The sequence below is a fragment of the Bos mutus genome, chromosome 20 (assembly GCF_027580195.1).
Source record: "Bos mutus isolate GX-2022 chromosome 20, NWIPB_WYAK_1.1, whole genome shotgun sequence".
Lineage (NCBI taxonomy): Eukaryota > Metazoa > Chordata > Mammalia > Artiodactyla > Bovidae > Bos > Bos mutus.
Window position 1 is genome coordinate 40,050,445 of NC_091636.1, and position 22,482 is coordinate 40,072,926.

A 22,482-nucleotide genomic window follows, 5' to 3' on the forward strand; every position below is an offset into this window, starting at 1 on the left:
TCTGAGGCAGCCAGCCTGGAAATATGTTAAGGCATACATAGAGGATTATTTACTTAGACTGATACAGTTTTACAAAGTGAAGATTTGAAAACCCTGGGAGTTCAGATCAGAAAGTAGCAAGTGGAGAAGTGACTCAGGATGACTAAAATGAATGCAGCATAAAGTCTCTTCATACACAAGAAAGGCAGAAACATTATAGCAAGCCAGAAAAATAAACACCCACAGCCTACCCTTTCCAGGCTTTAAAATGAAGTGAGTCATAGAAGAGACCATTTCCTCACTGCAGGGTTTTAAGAGCTTTATTGGTGGTCTCCATTTAGTTGGAAATAAGTGTGCATTTCTTGGTCTATGAAGCACTGTTCCCCCAAGCATAAAAGTGTTAGTTGCTCAGTCATGTCCGACTATTTGCCACTCCATGAACTGTAGCCCACCAGGCTCCAATGTCCATGGAATTTCCCAGGCAAGAATACTGGAGTGGGTTGCCATTCCTTTCTCCAGAGGATCTTCCTGACTCGGGGATCAAACCCAGGTTTCCTGCATTGTAGGCAGATTCTTTACCATCTGAGCTACCAGGGAAGTCCAAAGATTAATACTATTATATCAAAACAAACTTGGAAGTTCAGTCTTTGAGCTGGTTGTTTAAGTGTTTGTTGACATGTTAATCTCACAGCTTCAGTTGTGTCTGATTCTGTGCGACCCCATGGACTGTAGCCCCCCAGGCTCTCTGTCCATGGGATTTACCAGGCAAGGATACTGGAGTGGGTTGCCATGCCCTCCTCCAGGGGATCTTCCCAACCAGGGGTTGAACCGCATCTCTTATGTCTCCTGGATTGGCAGGTGGGTCCCTTACCACTAGCGCCACCTGAGAAGCCCTACAGCTTTATTGGTTGACCCAACTCTGCAGTTAAAACATTCCCTGAGCAACACAGTCTTCTGTATTCACATGCATCTCCTGCTTTTCAAAAATGCTGATTTCAACAGAATTATAATATATCAGTGAGTGATGATGCTGGATTAGAACAAAATTAAGGAGAAATTTGTTTTCCAATACAGAGGAACTTGAAAGTAGGATTTGAGAAGGCAAGAAACTCAGTTAAAAATGCATAAGCTCCCAGGGAGAAGAATATTCCCATTCCTGATTATTTTCCAGGTAGAATAGTCACTTAATAAATATGTAGTAAGTGATCATTGTATCCTAAGAAGTATCCTGGAGTTCACTTATGAATAAAAGACAGATTCTGCCTTTGGGTAACTTTTCAAAAATCAAAAGCTTGACCAAGTCAATAAGTGAATTCAGTAGATAAATTGCTTGTCCACCTTGCTGTGCTAGGTTTTTTTTTTTTTTTTTTGGTGGATCAGGAGAGGCATGGAATTAATCCAATTTTTACTCTTCCACTGACTTCCAACCTTTCAAGTGGGTTCCTGAGTGTCAGCTTCCTCTCTTGTAAGAGATGGAGTAATAATTACAGTCTTGCAAATCTCACAGCTGTATAGATCTCACAAGGCTGATATTCACAGGGTATCACACAGAATAATGGCTGTGAAGCTCTGTGAAATCCAAGACACGTTATGTAGTCCCCATCTTCAAGAAACCCATGTTAGGGTCAGAGAGGTAAGACAGACAAATGCGAACCAGCCAACACAAACTCCTGGATAGTCCATGTTCAAGAACCAACTATTTGGTAGATACTTTAACCTATCATTGAAAAAGAAAGCTAAAAATGGAGCAGTTGGGTAAAAATGTGATTTAAAAAAAATATCGAGAAATCTAGTGTTATGTATTGATCACAAACACGTGCTATGTATGCTTAGGGCTTCGTCAGGTGGTGGTAGTGGTAAAGAACCCGCCTGCCAATGCAGGAGATGTAAGAGATGCACATTCTATCCCTGGGTCGGGAAGATCCCCTGGAGGAGGGCATGGCAACCCACTCCAGGATTCTTGCCTGGAGAATCCCATGGACAGAGGAACCTGGTGACCTGTGGTCCATAGAGTTGCAAAGAGATCTTTACCATGAATCCTGAGAAGTGACTGTCCTGTTAGGATTCCTTCAAAGGCAGTCTAGCCATCCGTGCTTTGCATGCCCTGGAAGGATGACTAGGGAGAGACGCCTGCCACAGCATCCATATATCAACACCATGCTCCAGGACTCCCCTGTCTCTTTGGACAGGGTATCTCCCCACCTTTGATTAACTTCCCACCTTTAAATTTCATAAAAGGTCCTGGCGTTATATACGTGTTATGCATACACTGACTGTCTAGCTTTTAATCTGAGCCCATCTGACAACAAGCAAGAAAATGGAGCTTGGGATACCTGAGTGAGGCTGTGTGACTTATATGAATATAAAGGGACAGGCTCATTATCATTAAATTAATAGATTCTAGAAAATACATAAACACTTTAATAGCACTGAAACCTTAGGGAAGATAATATTCCTATCTCTTGGGGAAAATCAGGTGATTGTTTAAATCATTGCACTCTTTGCGGATCCACTATCCAATCGTCCTGGCCCGGAGAGACTTCAGTTTCCCGTGTCATGGTTTGTCTTTTCAGTTTGTGAAGGGTAGATTGTTAGTTCTGAGCCCCAGCTGGTCTCCCCGAGATACATATTTCTATGGGAAACTAAAATTGCACAGAAGCCAAATACGAAGATAGGAAATGATCTCAGCCGCATAGTTCGTTTCTACTGGGCCTGTCCTGATTTGCTGTAAATCAGCGTGAGAACCAACATGTCTTTCCCACTGGACTAACAGCCATCTCTCTTTCCCAGTGCTCTGTTTCCTGTGGTGGTGGAGTGCGGATTCGCAGTGTCACGTGTGCCAAGAACCACGACGAGCCCTGCGACGTGACAAGGAAACCCAACAGCAGAGCTCTCTGTGGCCTCCAGCAGTGCCCATCTAGCCGGAGAATTCTGAAGCCCAATAGAGGCACGATTTTCAGTGGGAAAAAGCTACCAACACCTGACCCCTTCAAGCCTGTCCCTCCAACTACACCCAGTCCTAGGACGCTGACTACACCCAGTCCCAGGGTGCTGACTTCACCCACAGTGCCTGGGCCTCTGAGCACAAGCACTCCGACAATGAACAGCCCTGGTCCTACCACAGCCTCCAAAGAAGGAGACCTGGATGGGAAGCAGGGGCAGAATAGTTCAATCCAAACTGAACTGGACACCCATAATGTCATTTCCACTGGAAGTACTTCCCAGCCCATCCTCACTTCTTGGTCTTTGAGCATCCAGCCAAGTGAAGAGAATGTTTCCAATCCCAACACTGGTCCTACCTCAGAGGGAGACCTTGTCATCACGACGACGAGTGGTTCTGACTCATCAACTTCCAGCAATGCTATGACTTGGCAGGTGACTTCGTTTTACAGTCCCTTGACCAAAGAGCCAGAAATGGAGATTCATAGTGGCTCAGGGGAAGGCAGTGAACCATCTGAGAAAAAAAATGAGAACAACTCTGTGACATGGACCAAGATCAGAGTACCTGGAAATGATGCTCCAGGGGAAAGAAGTACTGAAATACCACTTGGACCTCCACCAACACCTTATCTTGGGGGGGCATCTCTATGGCCACCCTTTAGCACAGTATCAGAAGGACTGGCACCCAGCCAAAGGCCCATTACTTTCAAAAATGGAACATCCAGAGCTAAAGGGACAGTCACTGAAAAGCCAGCTAATACTCCACTCCCTCTGGGAGAAGACCACCAGCCAGCATACTCCAAAAAGCCAGTAAACCCTCACCCAACAGAACTTCCAAGCAACATGAATCTAACACAGAGTTCTGGACCAGTCCTGACCAAGGAAGATGCAACAAGTCTGATGGCTGAGGGATTTTTGCTGAATGCCTCGGATTACAAGCATCTCTCGATGGGACGCAGCCCTGCCTACTGGATTGTCGGAAACTGGAGTGAGGTAAGAGTTCTGTTTCTTACCCAGGCCTGATTCTATATGGAATTAGCTAGGGGTGTTGCATTTCTGTGCAGATTTCCAAATGGACTTGAAAAAATGAAGCAATCAGGTCCATGCCCTCACCTCCCTCTTCACCTAACTCCAAAAAAAAAAAAAAAAAAAAGTCCAGGGAAAGAGAACAAATGTAGTGAGATAGAGTGAGGAGAACCTAGAACTAAATCAGGAGACCTGAGTCAGCCAGTGTGTGACAGTAGACAATTCAGTCTGCCTCTCTGAACCTGCTTTTGAACAACAGTGAAGCTAGTACAAATCACCTCTTTCCTCCAATGTCCCTTCCAGCTGCAAACTGTAAGAATTCTATGATGAAGGACCAAAGAATCCATAGGATTCAAAGAATCCTATGGGAGGACCTGAGTTCACATTTCATTCAGAAAGCCAATGTTGCACAATTGGAATGGAAATCTAAAACAAAGTTCTTTAGAAGAATTCTATGCTTACTTTATCAACGACTTTTTTTTGACTCAGTGCTTCCTTGTATTAAAAAAATTCTTTTGAAAAAAACTCTTTTTGACTCATAGAGTAAGAAGAAAATAGAGTGAGAAGAAAATAAACATGATGGCAAAACATTGGTTCCTGTTTTCAGGCTTCAGGAATTTGGCTAGATATTTGTTTCTCCATTTCTAGAACTAATTACATCCTTTTAAACATCACAATCGTTTTTCACCCATTTGCATTTTGAATGCACAGTATTTGAACTTGTTAAAAATAAATTGACAACTCAAAAGAGAACTTTGTGGCAAAATAATCACATGTTCAAATCATTCAGCAATTTTTATGATGATGCATGACTCATCTCTCTAGCTAAAAAAGAAGTATTAGCAGCTAATGTAAAAATAACCATACATTTAATTTATAAACCATGTTATTTTCCAAACCACTTTCATATGTAGTCTCCTATTTTCTCCTTTTCATAGTTCTGGGGAGCAGGTAAACTCTCCATTTATACCAATTTACAATTACAGAAACTAAGATTTTTAGCAGTTAGGTGACTTGTCTATAGACATGTCAGTTGGAAGATGAGCCTTTGAAATCTTTCCACTCTAATCCGCAGGCTCTCTAGTGAATTTTAGCAGCAGCTGACAAGTTCACTGTTTAAATTCTGTTGTATGAATTAGTCAGCATCATTGGTCCTGAAATCGACTATACTGTCAAAGAATAGGTAAATGCAACCTTTCACATTTTTTTATTTGCATTCAAACTATGTTTTCACGTTGATCTATTTTGATTTCTAAAGTGAAATCATGTTCATTACATTTTCTGTCAATGGAGAATCATCTTCTTATCTCTTTTTGCAAGTAAAAATTCCAGTTTCAGGAGGACAAAAAAGATTTCCAGGCTTAGAGTAATCCCATTTGTTTAGAAAAGGAGAGGAATGAGTCTCATAATCCCTGACATTTTGGTCAGATTTCTTTCTGTTCAGTTCAGTTCAGTTCACTCAGTCGTGTCTGACTCTTTGTGACCCCATGAATCACAGTACGCCAGGCCTCCCTGTCCATCATCAACTCCTGGAGCCTACTCGAACCCACGTCCATCGAGTTGGTGATGCCATCCAGCCATCTCTTCCTCTGTTGTCCCCTTCTCCTCCTGCCCCCAATCCTTCCCAGCATCAGGGTCTTTTCCAATGTTAGCAAAGTCTAATTGGGCTCTTAATGATGAGGAGGACATTGACAGTGAATATGTATGAAGTGTGTGCCATGCTTTATAGAATGACTTTATGCTAATTCTCAGTACAGCTCAAGGAGATTGGTAATATGGCCCCATTTGCTGAGATGAGGAAGAGCTGAAAGGTGAACGCTAGCCAGAATCACAGACACAAGTGCGCGTGCACACACACACACACACACACACACACACATATGCACACGGCAGAGATCTGAACCTGAGCAGACAGACTTCATAGCCTATGGTCCATTGCTTTACCATCAGAAATATCACCACTCTCTCTGCCTTCTGTTATATTTGTTTCTTCCTTGATCATATGATCCATAAAAATAATGCCAGTTACATGATAACCCTGGGTAGACAGATGAGAAAATCACATGGTTCATAAGAAGGTGCTTTCAAATAACATTGAGGGCATGTGCTTATTTTTGAGTTCGCAGGAGCAAATGGTCACTAAAGTGGATTCAGCCAGCCTAGATATTTGAAATTAAAATGTACTGTGTAGGTTTTATGAATGGTATCATTCCACATAGTACCCTCAAAAGGTATTTTTCCTTTCAAAAACATGGGTCACCCCTAAAGAACTTAAATAGGCTCATTGTCCTCTATCCAACAAAACAGTCAAGAGAACAAGTTATGGAAACCGAGGCTACCTGTTAATTTGTAGGATTTTGTTAATTAGTCAGTGGAGATGAAGTCTGAAAGCACCTTCTGTTAAAGGCACCGTGGGCCTTGAGAAAAATACAAGGAGGACAAACAGAGGGTGAAAGACTAGATGGAAGGCATGTATATGGTATCAATATCAGAATAAAGTATGAGTGACATATTGTCCATAATGGCATATGTACAATGTGTGTATGTACTTAGAAGTCACACACAGATGCACACGTGAGAGGTAGGCTGTTGTTAACAAATAGAGCCAAACAAGTTATAGGTAACCAAAACAGAAGTTGGTTTCTCACTCACATAATAATACATGGGAATTCCATGTCTGCAGTGGTAGCAGTAGAGAGAGAGGCTCTGACCCGTGTGCAGTTCTTTGAGACTCCAGTCTGACAATGGCTCTACCATCTTCCCATCTTCAAATTGGCCCTGGGGTCACCATCCTAATCACAGCCAGGAAAGAAAAGAGCACAGAGGCTCTCCCACAAGAGGTTTTATGGGCCAAACGTAGAAGGGGGCATTTAGCACTTCTGCTCATGTTCCACTGTCTAGAACTCAGTCATTTGACCCAAGCAAAGTGCAAGATGGATAGAAAACATAATCTAGTTGAGTGCGCAGGAGGATGACGAAAAGGATCGTAGTGAGGATCTAGCAGTTCTGCCACTGAATGACGTGGCCCACTGTGTTTTAGGTATAGCCCATTCCAGAAGCAGTGAGGATAAGGGATATGATGTGTTGGGAGGATACTGCAGTAGTCTAGATGAGGAATTAGAACTATGACAAGAATGCTTGGGATGAAGAGGGAAATATAAATTCAGGAGACATGGGGAACTTAAAATCAGTAGGACTTTGTGAATAATTTGATGTGGAATGTGAGAAGAGAGGTGTAGAGGAGTCTGTCATGACTATTCCATTGGAATCTTGGGTAGCCAATGGGTGGTGCTCCCATAAACTGAGGTATCATACAATGTACAGAAACAGTTTCAATAGAGACAAAGAAAGGATGATGAGTCCAGTTATAGATTGAGTTTAGTTGGCAGGACCTCTGGGCTATCCAAAGGATAACCAGCAGATGTTTGTGTATATTTATCTGAGGTTCTTGAGAGTGGTGAAAACTGGGGATGGCATTTGGTAGCCATGACCAATAGGGAGAAGTTCAAACCTTGGAAGTGAGCGAGGTCATCCGAGTACAACCTGTAGGCTGCAAACAGAAGTGGCCTCAGGATGGGACTCGGAAAAAAAAACAACATTTTAAGAAGCTGGCTGACAAAGAGATCCCATGTGAAAGACTAGTAAGGAACAGTCTACTAATTAAGACTCAAATCAAGAGGTGTGGTGCCATGGACATCAAGCAATGTGAGAACTGAGAGTGGACCTAATGGATCTTACATTGGGCAAGTCACTGGTGACTTTTGGGGCAACGTTTATAGTATTGAAATGGAAGGAGACACTAAAGTGCAGCCTGAAGGAGAGACCCTTTCAGATGAAACAGTCCTCACATTAGGAATGTTAATAAAGATGGACAGCTCTTCTCAGTCCACAGAATAACGCATTACAAAAGTTTCATTAAAAAGTAGCTTTGGATGACCTAGAAATTAGTTTCCTTTCCCATCCTCTTATGTAAATGTGTTTTAATGCTTTTGTCCTGAGGATATTTAATATGTTAATTAATTGACAAGTGTTAATTGATCTAGTGAGAAGTTACTATATTCAAACAAAGTAAACCTAATAGAAGTACCTATCAGCTCCAATGACTGTTTAAGCCCAGAGGTTAATTGAAACATTCTGATTATAGGCAATCAAGATACAAAGAATTAACTCTATCTCCTGTCATCCTTTGACTTTGACAGAAATAAACTGTCTTATTGAGTACATCCTCACTCACCCAATATTTGGCAACTATTGGAGCTGTTGGGAACTATTAATTCTAGGCAGTTTGGCTGGAAAAAGGGAATTGGCCCAGACTGCAGAGTGTTTTTCAGAGAAGGCACTGGCAACGCACTCCAGTACTCTTGCCTGGAAAATCCCATGGATGGAGGAGCCTGGTAGGCTACAGTCCATGGGGTTGCTAGGAGTGGACACAACTGAGCGACTTCACTTTCACTTTGACTTCACTTTCATTTTGACTTCACTTTCACTTTTCACTTTCATGCATTGAAGAAGGAAATGGCAACCCACTCCAGTATTCTTGTCTGGAGAATCCCAGGGATGGGGGAGCCTGGTGGGCTGCCGTCTTTGGGGTCGTACAGAGTCGGACACGACTGAAGTGACTTAGCAGCAGCAGCAGAGGTTTTTAAAGCTACAGGGTATTATGAAACTAGAAGTTGACATTTGGCAGGAGTCCCCTACATGACTGGGCTTGGTGCCTGCTCCCTTTAAGCATCTTTTGAGACAAAGTGTTTAATACACAGAATTGTCTGAGAGGATCAGGATTCAGAATGAAAACTTTGGGTTGTGAGTTCCCCACTGTCCCCTGATTTTTTATTCTACCCATCTCTGAAGTTGTTTCTTTAGGACTATCCCTCCCTAGAGAATGGTCTCATTGGCCACTCAGTCAGACACCTTAGGAAGCCCAGGATAACCATTGATATCAGGCTTCCCTGTCGTACTAGAAAAACCCTAACAGTTTTTTGGGTCTGTGTCTGTCCTCTCATCATGTCTGTCATCTTCTCTTTATTTCCTGTTTACTTGTTGTTTAGTTTCTCAGTCACGTACAGCTCTTTTGCAACCCCATGGACTGTAGTCTGCCAGGCTCCTCTGTTCATGGATTCCCCAGGCAAGAATACTGGAGTGGAATGTTCATTGCAGCACTGTTTATAGTAGCTAGCACATGGAAGCAACCTAGATGTCCATCACCAGATGAATGGATAAGGAAGTTGTGGTACATATACACAATGGAATATTACTCAGCTATAAAAAAGACTGCGTTTGAGTCAGTTCTAATAAGGTGGATGAAAACTGGATCTTATTATACAGGGTGAAGTAAGTCAAAAAGAGAAACACCAATACAGTATATATTAACACATATATATGGAATTTATAAAGATAGTAATGATGACCATATATGCAAGACAGCAAAAGAGACACAAATGTAAAGAAGAGACTTTTGGACTCTGTGGAAGAAGGAGAGGGTGGGACGATATGAAAGAATAGCACTGAAACATGTATATTACCATATGTTAAATAAATGACCAGTGCAAGTTCGATGCATGAAGCAGGGTGCTCAAAGCTGGTGCTCTGGGACAACCCAGAGGGAAGGGGTGGGGAGGGAGGTGGGAGGGGGTTCAGGATGGGGGGGACACCTGTACATCTGTGGCTGATTCATGTCGATGTATGGTGAAAACCACCACAATATTGTAAAGTAATTAGTCTCCAATTAAAATAAATACATTAATTAATTAAAAAAAGAATACTGGAGTCGGTTGCCATTTCCTTCTCCAGGGGATCTTCCCAACCCAGGGATCGAGCCCATGTCTCCTGCACAGCAGGCAGTTTCTTTACCACTGAGCCACTGGGGAGGCCTCAATGAACAGGAAGTAAAAACATCATGTCTGTCATCTCCTCTTTATTTCCTGCTCATTTAGTCCCTGTGGTTTCCAGTCTGCTGCTGGGTGACGCATAGAAAAAAGCAGGGATGCTTTGTTTATTACCGTGCTGGCGGAGGGGCTGATGCCAGCATTCAGAGTCTAGGAGCCAAAGATTACGAGGGTCCTGTGACAATTTGGGAAATCTAAAATGCCAGTAGCACCGCAATGGTCAAGAATGGTGGACACTCGGTTGCTACTCTTGTTAGGACCCCGCCCTTGCTCTTGCCCTTGCTGATCTGGGTACTTACTATCTCTCCTCTCCCCAGTGCTTTCCACGGATCATCACAAGCAATGTATTGCCATATTACTCTTCTGAAAGGAATTTTCTAATTATTCCAAACACCTAATAATAAATTGCTAATGTCTCTTCATTGCATATCAGATCATATAAAGTCCACTCTTAATATCCAAGAGCCTTCACATCCTTAAATAGTTCAGCTTTCAACATACTATGTCCTATGCCTTCACCCACCTGCTGCTGCTGCTGCTAAGTCGCTTCAGTCGTGTCCGACTCTGTGCGACCCCATAGACGGCAGCCCACTAGGCTCCTCTGTCCCTGGGATTCTCCAGGCAAGAATACTGGAGTGGGTTGCCATTTCCTTCTCCAATGCATGAAAGAGAAAAGTGAAAGTGAAGTCACTCAGTCATGCCTGATTCTTAGCAATCCCATGGACTGCAGCCTACCAGGCTCCTCCGTCCATGGGGTTTTCCAGGCAAGAGTACTGGAGTGGGTTGCCATTGCTTTCAGCAAATCTCAGCTGCTCTGTTTCCACTAAACCGTCTGCTCATCTCAGCTCAGTGCCTTTGTTTCCATGGTTTTCTCTGCCTGAAATTTCCTTCTCCTTCTTTTATTCATAAATCCTACCTGTTCTTCAGTATCAAGCTTTGAGCTGCTTCTTCCATAAAGGCTTTCTTGCTCTTTGATGTTGGAAGTAAGTTCTAAAGTTCCTTAGCATTTGATCAGAAATCTCTCTCACCTTCTCCTCCCACTTTCTGTCCTGTGCTGAAGGGCTGTTCACAGCATATTCCTCTAACTACTTGTGATTTCAAATATTAAATGTGTATGTCCGACTCTTTGTGAACCCATGGACTATAACCCACCAGGCTCTTCTGTCCATGGGATTCTCCAGGCAAGAATACTGGAGTGGGTAGCCATTCCCTTCTCTAGGGGATCTTCTTGACCCAGGGATCAAACCCAGGGGTCCTGCATTGCAGGCAGATTCTTTACCATCTAAGCCACCAAAACCAAGTTCATATTGTGAATAGACATAAAACTTGAAAGCAGACATTCTGGGTTTGAGTATTAGCTCCATCACTTACTCTGCATGTTCTCTCCACACTCATTTCCTCATTTTTAAAATGAGGATGACAATGCCTGATTCATATGATTATTATGAAATAAGAGGAATAATATAGGAATTCCTATATGTCAGGCATATAGGAAGTGCTCAGTAAGTATTTGCTTTGAGATATATTACAAGACAGAAGACTCAGGAGCTTCCCAGTGTGCATGGGTGTGGATCGTGTTGTGACAGAAGATCACTTCTCATCTCATTGCCTCATCATTCAGTCAGATCCCCTGGGCCAGTCAGTGACATGTATGCTGTGCAGTCGTGTAAATGGAAGTGACAGTGTAATTTTCCACAGCCTTTCACAGAAGTTTTCACATGATTCTGATATAGCCCTGCACAGCAGTTCCAGTTCTGAACACCCCAATACCTGCTCCTTGACCTGGTAAATCAGTTATCACAGGGTCACTGGCTGTAACGAGGGAGAAGGTTCCCAGGACAAAGAGAAGCTGTTCCTCTGCCTCCTCAGGATCTTCTCTGCACCCCCAACTCCCAATTTTAAACTGACATAAGAGACAATCAATGGAATCCCCTTTTGCTTACTGCATTCTATGAATGTCCTCCTGTCATCTTTGTCTTTGGACTCGTTTGCTGCCTAAATAGAAATTAAACAAATGTCTGCTCACATCTGAACCCTACAGGACTAGACTCAGAGCCCCAGAGACACATGTTTATTTACCACACAAATATGGCACAAAGAGCTATAGACATCACTTGAGAGGTACCAGGGTCATCACTAGCCTGGGAATTTGGTCTCACTAGCTCCTGTCCTGGGTTTGGAACAAACATTGTTTTTCTCCTTGCCATGGTGTGAAATTAACATTGTAGTGTCTGTGTGACCTCTAGCATGACTGCTAAGTTCTCTGGGCCCCAAAAATCTGGAAAGTGGGACTCATAATGCTGGCTTTGCAGGTGTGCTGTGTTTGTTGCTGTTATTCAGTCACTCAGCCATGTCCAGCTCTTTGCCACCCCATGGACTGCAGCATGCCAGGGTTCCCTGCCCCTCACTATCTCCCGGAGCTTGCTCAAACTCATGTCCATTGAGTTGGTGATGTCATCCAACCATCTCATTCTCTATCGTCCCCTTCTCCTGCCTTAAATCTTTCCTAGCATCAGGGTCTTCTCTAAAGAGTCAGCTCTTCGCATCAGGTGACCAAAGTATTGGAGCTTCAGCTACAGTGCTATGCTTAATAGGTAGCATTTGTAGAGCACTCCCTTTGTGCATGGATTAACTCTATTGTTCTCACAGCAACTTAATAAAAGAGGTCCTAGTGTTATCACCAGTTTTACTTGCTAGAGAAGTTAGGAAACCACCAAAGATCACACAATTGGTCAACTTCAGAATTCTAATTGTATCCTGAGTCTCCAAGGTTAGAGAAAATATAGGAAAAGTACCTGTTGTGTGTTGGGGGCCGGCGTGAGGCACTCCACCCGTGGCAAAGGTCATGAGGAAGGAGGCTTGACATACGCAAAGGCGAGATGGAGCCTCAGGAGTCCCCCTGGAAATCCTCGAGCATCTACCCCTATAACCAGAGCCTGCCTACTTTACTACTTTGTGCTCTCACCTACACCTCTGACTTTACAGGGGGCTGTCCCCCACCACCTCTTTCAGAGAAGGAGTTAACTTAGAGCTCCAGTTAATAATAATTCCTGGGCCTGATAGGAGTGTTTTAACCTACAAACTCCTCTGAAGGTTCTCTAGCCTGCCTGACAGGCTTGTCCAGCCACATGTGATTGCTCACAGCCTCCCAACCGTGAGAGGCACAAGATGCGTTAAACCTTCTAAAAACAGGTTCCTTAGAAAAGTTAGAAAACTATTAGTATAAGTATAATGGGCTGATTAGAAATTGTATTGGTGAAGGGTTTTTCATTTGTTGAGCCAATGTTTGTTGCTAAGTCTCCATATCCCCTGCCCTTACACACATTAATGAATATACAGAAGAAATAAGTATTAACCTTTGATATTAATCACGTTAGACCTTAGGCTAAGTAAATTCTTTCCTTAACTAAAACCCAGTACACCCTCACCCTATAGGAATGTAACTTTATTTGGGTGGCGTCTGTTTTAAGAATAATCACCCCTGGAGAAATAAGTGTCCTGGTTGACTGACCGCTGTCACGAGAGGGTCATAAATTGTCAGCAGGCCCCCTGGCCAGAAGATGATGTAACACCCCTAAGACCTCTGTATACATTTGTATGAAGCACCTGACTTTGATAAAAGTCAGGACTGCTGACCCCGCGTGACTTTTGCATAACATCTCAGTGTATAAAAGTAGACCATGGAAAATAAAGAATTGGGATCAGTTTCTCGAAATACTGGTCTCCCCATGTCGCTCTCTCTCTCACTTTGGCTGAGTCTCCATCTGGAGCGCGGAACCCACCATGCTTACTAATTATGCCTGGGCTTCTAAGATCTGACCAGGGAGGCTGCAGTGTCTCCTCTCCTTCGGGAGAACGGAAGGATGCCTGCGGCCTACGTAAGTGGTGCAAACTTCTTGTCTTGAAGTCTTATTGGTCTCCCACATAAACCAAGCTACTCAGCCTCTTTTCTCCACTGAATTTTCCTACTGAGCTATCCTCATTCTATTACTCTTTACATCTCTAATTAATATCTAATTGAAGCTATTGTATCCTGATCCTCGCTGACGCCATCCCCGCTTCAAATACCCTGGATCAGCCGGGGCTGGACCCCGACAGTTATGTAGTTGTATCCATTGTCTATTACAATAGTGCTATATAACAATCAACCATAAAACCTCAGTAAACATTCATTTTTGTCCATGAGTCAGTGGGTTGCTGGAAGTGTCTTCTGACCTAGGCTGAGCTTAGCTGATCTCAGCTTGGCTTGTCATGCATCTGGTGAAGGGTTGGCTGAAGGCTGGCTGGTCTGGGATGGCCTCAGCTGGGTTTGCTGTTGCTGCTGCTAAGTCGCTTCAGCTGTGTCCAACTCTGTGCGACCCCATAGACGGCAGCCCACCATGCTCTGCCATCCCTGGGATTCTCCAGGCAAGAACACTGGAGTGGGTTGCCATTTCCTTCTCCAGTGCATGAAAGTGAAAAGTGAAAGTGAAGTCGCTCAGTCGTGTCCAACTCTTCGCGACCCCATGGACTGCAGCCTACCAGGCTCCTCCGTCCATGGGATTTTCCAGGCAAGAGTACTGGGTCACCCAGCTTGATTTCACATGATCTCTCATCCTCCAGTAGGTTAGCCAGTTTTATTTTCATGGCAGAGACAAGGGTCTAAGAGAGAGAACTGAAACAAGCAAGATTTCTTAAGAACTTACACAGCATCATCCACTGCAATTTCCTGGAAAAAGAAAAGTGCAAGAACAGTCCTGATTCAACAGCTGGGGAAATGCATTCTATCATTTGATGAGAGGAGCTGTGAAGTCCATTGCAAATAGCATGGGTGTGAACAGTGGGGCCACTAGTGCAATGAGAATATGCACTTCAGCTGTTATTATCTCTAATATATAATATATATTTGGGCTTTCTGGTAGCCCAGCTGGTTAAGGATCTGCCTGCAATGTAGGAGACCCCGGTTTCATTCCTGGCTCAGGAAGATACCCTGGAGAAGGGATAGGCTACCCATTCCAGTATTCTTGGGTTTCCCTGGTGGCTCAGCTCTTAAAGAATCTGCCTGCCATGTGGGAGAATTGGATTCAATCCCTGGGTTGGGAGGATCCCCTGGAGAAGGGAAAGACTGGCCTGGAGAATTCTATGGACTGTATAGTCCATGGGGTCACAAAGTGTCAAACATGACTGAGTGACTTTCACTTTCATATTTTATATATATATATATGTATTATGTGTATTATGTGTTATATGTATTATGTATATGTGGATATATGTATTATGTGTATATATGTATTATGTGTGTGTACACACACACACACACACATAGGTGTGTGGAATGACTATGAGCTACAGGCACACTGCTGCATTTCATCAATGCTGTTCATGAAAGAGAAGAGTAGAAAATAGCCTAGGTCAACAGTTTTTTCAACTGGCTCATTTATGGAGATAAATGTACTTCCCTGGTGGCTCACTAGTATATATACACACATAATACAGTGCTCAGTTGCTCAGTTGTGTCTGACTCTTTGTGACCCTATGGACTGTAGTCCACCAGGCTCCTCCATCCGTGGGATTTTCCAGGTAGGAATACTACAGTGGGTTGCTATTTCTTTCTTCAGGGGACCTTCTTGACCCAGGGATCGAAGCCAGCTCTCCTGTGTTGCCCAGCTGATTCTTTACCACTGAGCCACCAGGGAAGCCCATTTACCTCCATAAATGAGCCAGTTGAAAAAACTGTTGACCTAGGCTAGTTTCTACTCTTCCCTTTCCATGAACAGCATTGATGAAATGCAGCAGTGTGCCTGTAGCTCGTAGTCATTCCATAGACCTTCCAGCCAGGATATTCTTTAAGGGAAGCAAATTTCCTTTTGCACTGGGTTTTCCTCCCACATAGAAATTAGGGATTCTCAACCCTGGCTGCTTATTAGAATCACCTGTTTTTTTAACTACTCCTGCCTGAGCCCTACCCTCAGCCATTCAGATTGTTTGTGGCTGGAGCCCCAGTGCTGGTAAGTTTCTGAAGCTCTGCAGGCAGGTTTAGTGAGTAGCCAAGATGGAGCACCCCTGCCTCCAGGGTGGGGTGGGGTGGGGTGTATGTGAGGAAGCAGCCCTGAGTCTCTGTCATCTCTCCCTCCTCCCGGGCAGTGCTCCACCACGTGCGGGCTGGGGACCTACTGGCGGAGCGTGCAGTGCAGCACCCACGTGGATTCCGACTGTGCCACCCTGCAGAGGCCAGACCCGGCCAAGAGGTGCCACCTCCGTCCCTGCGCTGGCTGGAAAGTGGGAAACTGGAGCAAGGTAATTGATCAGCTCAGCCGTGTTTCGGGGGGCGGGGGCAGAGGGACTTACACCAGAGCCATTTGCTATAGCAGCTTTCCTGCTTCCCTTCCTGCCTCCCTTCTGCCCTTTTCTGTGACAAACTGGCAGATGAGTGAACCACAGGCATTGTCATAAGCCTACTTTCAGCTACACAATAGCCTTAGAGCAAGCACGGAGTTTTCATTAGCCCACGTGTTTTTATCCACCTGTCCTCCCTTACCGGATAAACTGAGAAAGAAAGAAGTTAAATTTGTGTAATTTAATTTGCTTGTCCAGCCTGCGACACTATTTCTAAATTGCTTAAACTTAACGTTATAATTAATAATGATACATGAGCACATGTATAATTAAATCATGGTTCAGCAGCTGCTCACAAAGCATGGAATCTGCCAGACTCAAAATGAAAAGAAAGCTGAAACATCAAAGCTTGGTCTTTAAAAGCATCTTTCCTATATTGATTTCTTTGAAGTGTGATGTTCCTGTCCTTGCTAACCTAGAGTGGTTACTTATTTCTCTGTGCTGCCTGCATAGTCCCTGGTGAAAGTCTTTGTCAGGTCTTAGGATTGGTCGGCCTTGGTTTTTCTGGGCAGCAATCAGGCCCAGACTGCCTGTCACCATGATAGGGCTGAACCAACCCCTGGGGGATACAGATGCACCCAGATCATAGAGTCACTGGTCGAGGTGGAGTTCAGAGCCACTTGGCAGGAGGGGTGCAGAGGTGTGAGCTGTGCATACATCCTCGTTGCCATGCACACCCCCCATACCCCCTCACACCAAGACACCTTGTAGGCACCTGTCTTCTCTCTGAGGAGCCAGTTTCCCTTGATGGCCTTAATACAGAAGGAGAAAGAGCTGCCCAGAAGTTTGGGGAGGCTGGCATCTGTTAGCACTCTCATCTCGTGGAAAACTCAGGTCCCCAGACAAGCAGGACCATGAGGTGTCTCACTGGCCGTCTCTGGTTCTCCTGGCAGACTTACCTGACAGACAGGAGCAGGCACTGTCATTAATCTGCAATAGGTCCCCTTTCCCAAAGAAAGGCTCTGATCTTTGGCAAGAGAGAGAAAGTATGGCTACTCCCTGAGAAAATCACCACACATTTCTTTGATTCCTGCCAACCTGCCTTTCTTCTGTTCTCATACCGTTTTTCTTTAAGGAATGAATGCTGGTTCTGCATTTTTTTTTCTCTTCCAACTCATAACAAATTCCAAAAGGGACCAGACCAAATGCCTGGCTACAAATTCTCTTCCTATCCAGAAAAATTTCAAGAAACATTTCTGTCCCTGACCTTGCCAAATGTTGACCAAGTCCTAAAGTTCCACTTTCCCATCACTGGGACTAATCCTTTCCTTGGAAATTACATGGCTCATAAAAAGGACAGATGTGTGAAATAGCTCACACTTTTAAAAAGGTCAATCCAGTGTAAACTTCCAGGAATTCTAGCTGAAATAAAACCGGAATGGGAGAGCCAGTAGCTCTTGGTGGTGTCAGACCCCCTAAAGTAAGCCCTGCTCTGGCAGCTCATCCCTGCCCTGTCAGCCTCTGGGTCTCTTCTCTGTCATGGCCAGGAGGCTTGCCGATATACTTATTAACCCCTGTACCACTCCAAGCTATCTTGGACACATCACCAAGTTCTGCCGGAATGTGGCGACCACCATATTTAAACTCAAATCCTCAAAGTTACTCCATTCCTGTCAATACTATCCTATCTCCTCTCTCAGGATGATAGACAAACCTTATGTCAAAGACTCCATTTAACTACTGAAAGTCAATTGCCCTGACATCTGTTTTTTTCTACCATTAGGAATATTTAATGCGGGACTTCCGTTTTTCCTAGAGATGTTGATTTAAATTTTATCTTAGACTTTGGTAACTGAATGACACTAAATTTTGGCAGCTTTTTGACTGCCACATTATTAACCAGTCCGTTTGGGTGTCTGAAGTCTAAATCATGTACTGGGAAAGATCTGAAGGGCATCTTAGTTTCACTGTTCTGCTGGGACTCTTAAACTTACTCAGAGGCAGACCTCCAAACCTAGAGTAGGAAAACATACCCCTGCTTTTACCTTTAAATATCCAGAGTTTGTTGTTTTTGTCGTTTTAGTTGCTAAGTCTTATCAGGCTCTTAGTGACCCCATGGACTGTAGCCCACCAGGCTCCTCTGTCCATGGGATTTCCCAGGCAAGAACACTGGAGTGGGTTGCCATTTCCTTCTCCAGCGGATCTTCCTGACCCAGGGCTCGAACACGTATCTCCCACATTAGCAGGTGGATTCTTTACCATCTGAGCCACCAGGGAGGCCCATCCAGAGGGTTTAGATTCTGCCAACTTGATGGTTTTCCTTTTCACAAACACTTTCTCAGAGGGACGAATTCTAATTTGATCTTGAGTCTTTCTGCATTATCCCACCAACCACAAGCCCAGATCCAGAGACACTTTAATCTCACAGGACTAAGGGTATGCCACAGCCTCACCTGAAGCCACAGGGATCACACCTGAGATTCCCCAGATTACTCACCAGAAACTCCCCACTGCTGTGTGTGCAGTCTGAATTGTAGCTGTTTTACAGCCTTCTGTCTCCCGCACCATTCATCTCCTTGATGAAGTCCTGATACAACTGCTGTGGACATTTTCTCATATTTGTGACAGTACAGTGAGCCTGTGTATTAAGATCTCTTCCTTTACAAAGTCCAGAAGTTGTTTTTGGAATGGCTTGCTTCTTCTTCATGCATTGATCTATCTGAAACAAAGTTAAGGTAATGGTCTTTAGGTTTGTCCCAGAGGCACACTGGAGAAAGCGGAGTTCTACAGAATTGAATCCTAGAAGCAGCCCCGGGCCTGGGATCAGACATGTCTGGGTTGGCAGCCCCACTCTGTCACCAAGAGCTTCCCTGGCAGCTCAGATGGTAAAGAATCTGCCTGCAATGCAGGAGACCCGGGTTCAGTCCCTTGGTTGGAAAGATTCCCCTGGAGGAGGGCACGGCAACCCACTCCAGTATTCTTGCCTGGAGAATCCCGTGGATGGAGGAGCCTAGCAGGCTACAGTCCACAGGGTCACGAAGAGTCAGACACGACTGAAGTGACTTAGCACACTGGCACACACACTCTGTCACCAGCATAGGGTGCTAATCCTTTCTTCCAGCCTCTTAGGAGCTTTAGTTTTCTCACCTCTGGGAAATGAACTACATCATGTGGCCTCTACCAACTTCATAAAGTTGTACAAGTCAAAGAGTGTTCGTGAAACCACTTTGTAAATGGTAAAAGACTGTTCAGATAAAGCCTTGGGCCAACTTTGAGCTCTGGGTAAAGGCTAGGAGTAGTTCTCAGGTGTTTACTGACTTCTGGCTTCCTGGACTTGGGGCAGGGGACTGTGGACAGGAGGCAGTGGAGTAAGTCCTGTCAATCCCTCAGGGCTCCGCTCCCCAGTACTAGGCAGTCAGGTCCTCCATGAACTTTGGCAGACTTGACCGACCTTGTGTCCTGGCACTCATGCCTGACACTGCACAAGAATTTTAGATGAACAATTTTATTTTCATCCAATAAAGGACCTTCTTTATAATTCCCACTGAGGAAGTGAAGGCTTAGAGGGTTTAAATCACTAGCACATTATCAGTTGGTACTGATACTCTCAATTCTGAAAAACCATCAACTGGGGGAACACTCATCAATGTAATGGCAGCTTTTCAGAAAGAAGGAAACACTGCATAATAAATATGCATGTCAGTTTAAGACACATGCCAATTTCAGAGCATTAAAATTTGTCTAAGGAAAAAAAACTGATTCTTTGATTCTTGTGCTGAAAGAAATGCAATAAGTGACAAAGATGAGCTTAAAAAACCTTCAGTTGGGTTTGACACCAAAGTTATGCATCATCACACACTTCCTGACTGAACATTTTGACTGTACCTCCGGCAGTTTTGTAAACTGGTGATTTAACAACCTCTTTATTATCTCTCTCAGAATGATAATAACATCTCATAGTTCAGTCTAACAGATTTTGATTATTTCTGAAATGAATCAAAGATTTTTACATTTTCTTGGAATGATCTGTCTCCCCACCTAGGCAGTGTTGCAATTTTATTTTAACAGTAGCTGACTTTATTATCTGTCACATTTTTTGGAAAATAAAAGTGGCAACCTTTTCTTATGACCTTGAGTTTCATAATATTCAGTGCTACATTTTTTTTTGGATCTGAACTTTTACAAATGAATAATATAGGGAAAGAGCCCCTAAGTACAGACTTTCATATATAACATGTTCCCAGAAACATATTGAAGCCCAAAGTGTAAAATTTCATAACAGAGAATTGTATGTTATAGGGGAGCTTCTGTGCCCAGAAAGCAAAAATTGACCAGCCAGAAGGAAAATAATACACTCAAAATCACTGCATGTATTTTCTTTTGGTATTATTTACTGTATGTCTAACCTATTACCTGCTCTTGGAAGCCCCAGGTGCTTTAGATTAATGGAATCCCTAAGTGAGAAAAGAACAGCAATTAAAGAAAGCCTTTAGACTCACAGAAAGCATGAACCCAAGACCACTTCAGCTGAGGAGTGATGTTCAAACCATGAGATCCTTTATCATGGCCCCTTCCCATCTCTCTTTCTCCATCCGTACCCTCCACTCTAACATTCTGATGGACATGTTCCCAAACAAGCCTTGTTGCTTCACTCCACTTGCATATGTCATTCTTTCCACCTTGAATGTCCCCCACACTGTTTGCCAGCTGAGTGAGCATTTACCCATGTTGCATGATACAGTTCAAGGTTTGGCTTCTCCCTTCAAGCCTTTCCTTCTTCGAGTAAAATCAACCACCTCCTCCTTTGTTCCTTCACTGGATCATGAACAACTTATGACATATCATCTTTATGACTGTTATAATTGACTGTTATAATTTATGACTGTTATACTTGCTGTTCTTTTCTCACTTATTCATTGCATGACTTTTTCCTTCTGCTAGATTGGCATACAGAAGCTGGCATATAGATAAGTGCCTAATAGCAAAGAGGAAGTGAAGTGGGGATGGCGTGGGGGAGTAGACAGATGAATGACTTTTGGTGCTGTTCAAAATAGAATTTTTGGAATGAATTATTTCTGAATGATCTTAAGAGTCTTATGAATCTGTTTAGTATTAGGAAAGGAGCAAAAAAGAATTATTTCCATGTCCTTGCTTAGTACTTCTGGAAAGCAAGAAAGTATTCTGAAACCAAAGCATAATACAAGTCCAATGATCCCATACACTTATATCACTCTAGAATATGGAAGAGTTTAATCATCCAATTTATTTTCTTTTTAATGCTGATGGAGAAAACAGAGGCTTATAGAGGTACAGTCACAAAGCCACTTGGTGTCAGGGTGATACTTGAATGCAGTCTACTGACTCCTAATTCCAGGTTGGTTAATTTCACTATACTCATTTGAACACTAGGTAGGAGTCCAACATGGAACGTGTATCAGGATGGCTCCATAAATCAGAAACGACACAAGGAAGAATGGTTGTGAGTCTGTCATCTTTCTCTCTGCCAGTGGCTCCTGTAAGCTAAGAGGAGTCTTCATTCTAACTCAGTCTGGTTTGCCTATCACATCAGTTAAACAGACTGGCGTGGGAACCAGAAGATGGTTAGACCTGTTCGGTCTCACGTGGGCATTAACCAGTCCTTCTATTCTCCTTAGGCGGGCTCCTGTCCTCAGTCAGGTCCACAGGCTCCCGGTTAGGAAACCAGGAATATAAATAGCCCTCCTTTAGGGCAATAAGAAAATGAATATAGTAATTGGCATTCGACACACCAAGGCAGAGCAGTTTTCAAAGTAGAGTGATTTAATGCCCTGCCACTTCCCTCCTGCTAACTAAATCAGAGGATCTTCTGAAAATGAAATAGAAAAGTCACAGATTTAGTGAGTGCCTTCCCTTAATATTTACTTCAACATATTAATCAACTTCATTTCCCACTGAATGTGAATGAATGCACTCTTTGACAAAAGGGTAATGCTAATGTGAAAACTCTAGGAATAACAGGTTGTAGCAACAAATGAAAAATAAGAAAATAAACCCCCATTGTACACTATGTCTTGTAAAATTCCTATCCCTAATAAAGAGCCCTCTTGTCTTAACCGTGGGTTATTTCCTGGAAATCTGTCACACAAAGGGCTGCTTTGTGTAAAATTTTCTGGTGTTTGTTCTGTGGCTGATTTTAAACTGGCAGTTATTTTGTTCTCTGTACTTACAGCATGGCAGGCAAATGAAGTTTTGAATTTGCTTTTGGGGGGCTGTCTGGCAAGTGTTGCTTATTTCTGAGAAGCTAAATACACTTGATTTACGGAGGCATTAGAGCGTCCATCTGCCCCCTTGTCACATG

At 43.5% G+C, this 22,482-nt stretch overlaps 1 protein-coding gene across 2 annotated transcripts in view; it reads left to right on the plus strand.

Annotated features, from left to right (window-relative positions):
- ADAMTS12 (ADAM metallopeptidase with thrombospondin type 1 motif 12) overlaps positions 1–22,482 on the plus strand; it is a 393,807-nt gene that overhangs the window by 333,317 nt on the left and 38,008 nt on the right. For both annotated transcript variants that reach the window (XM_070357669.1, XM_070357670.1), the window contains 2 exons: positions 2,770–3,912; positions 15,954–16,106. In XM_070357669.1, coding sequence (XP_070213770.1) covers positions 2,770–3,912; positions 15,954–16,106 — 1,296 coding nt within the window. The remainder of the gene's footprint in view (positions 1–2,769; positions 3,913–15,953; positions 16,107–22,482) is intronic.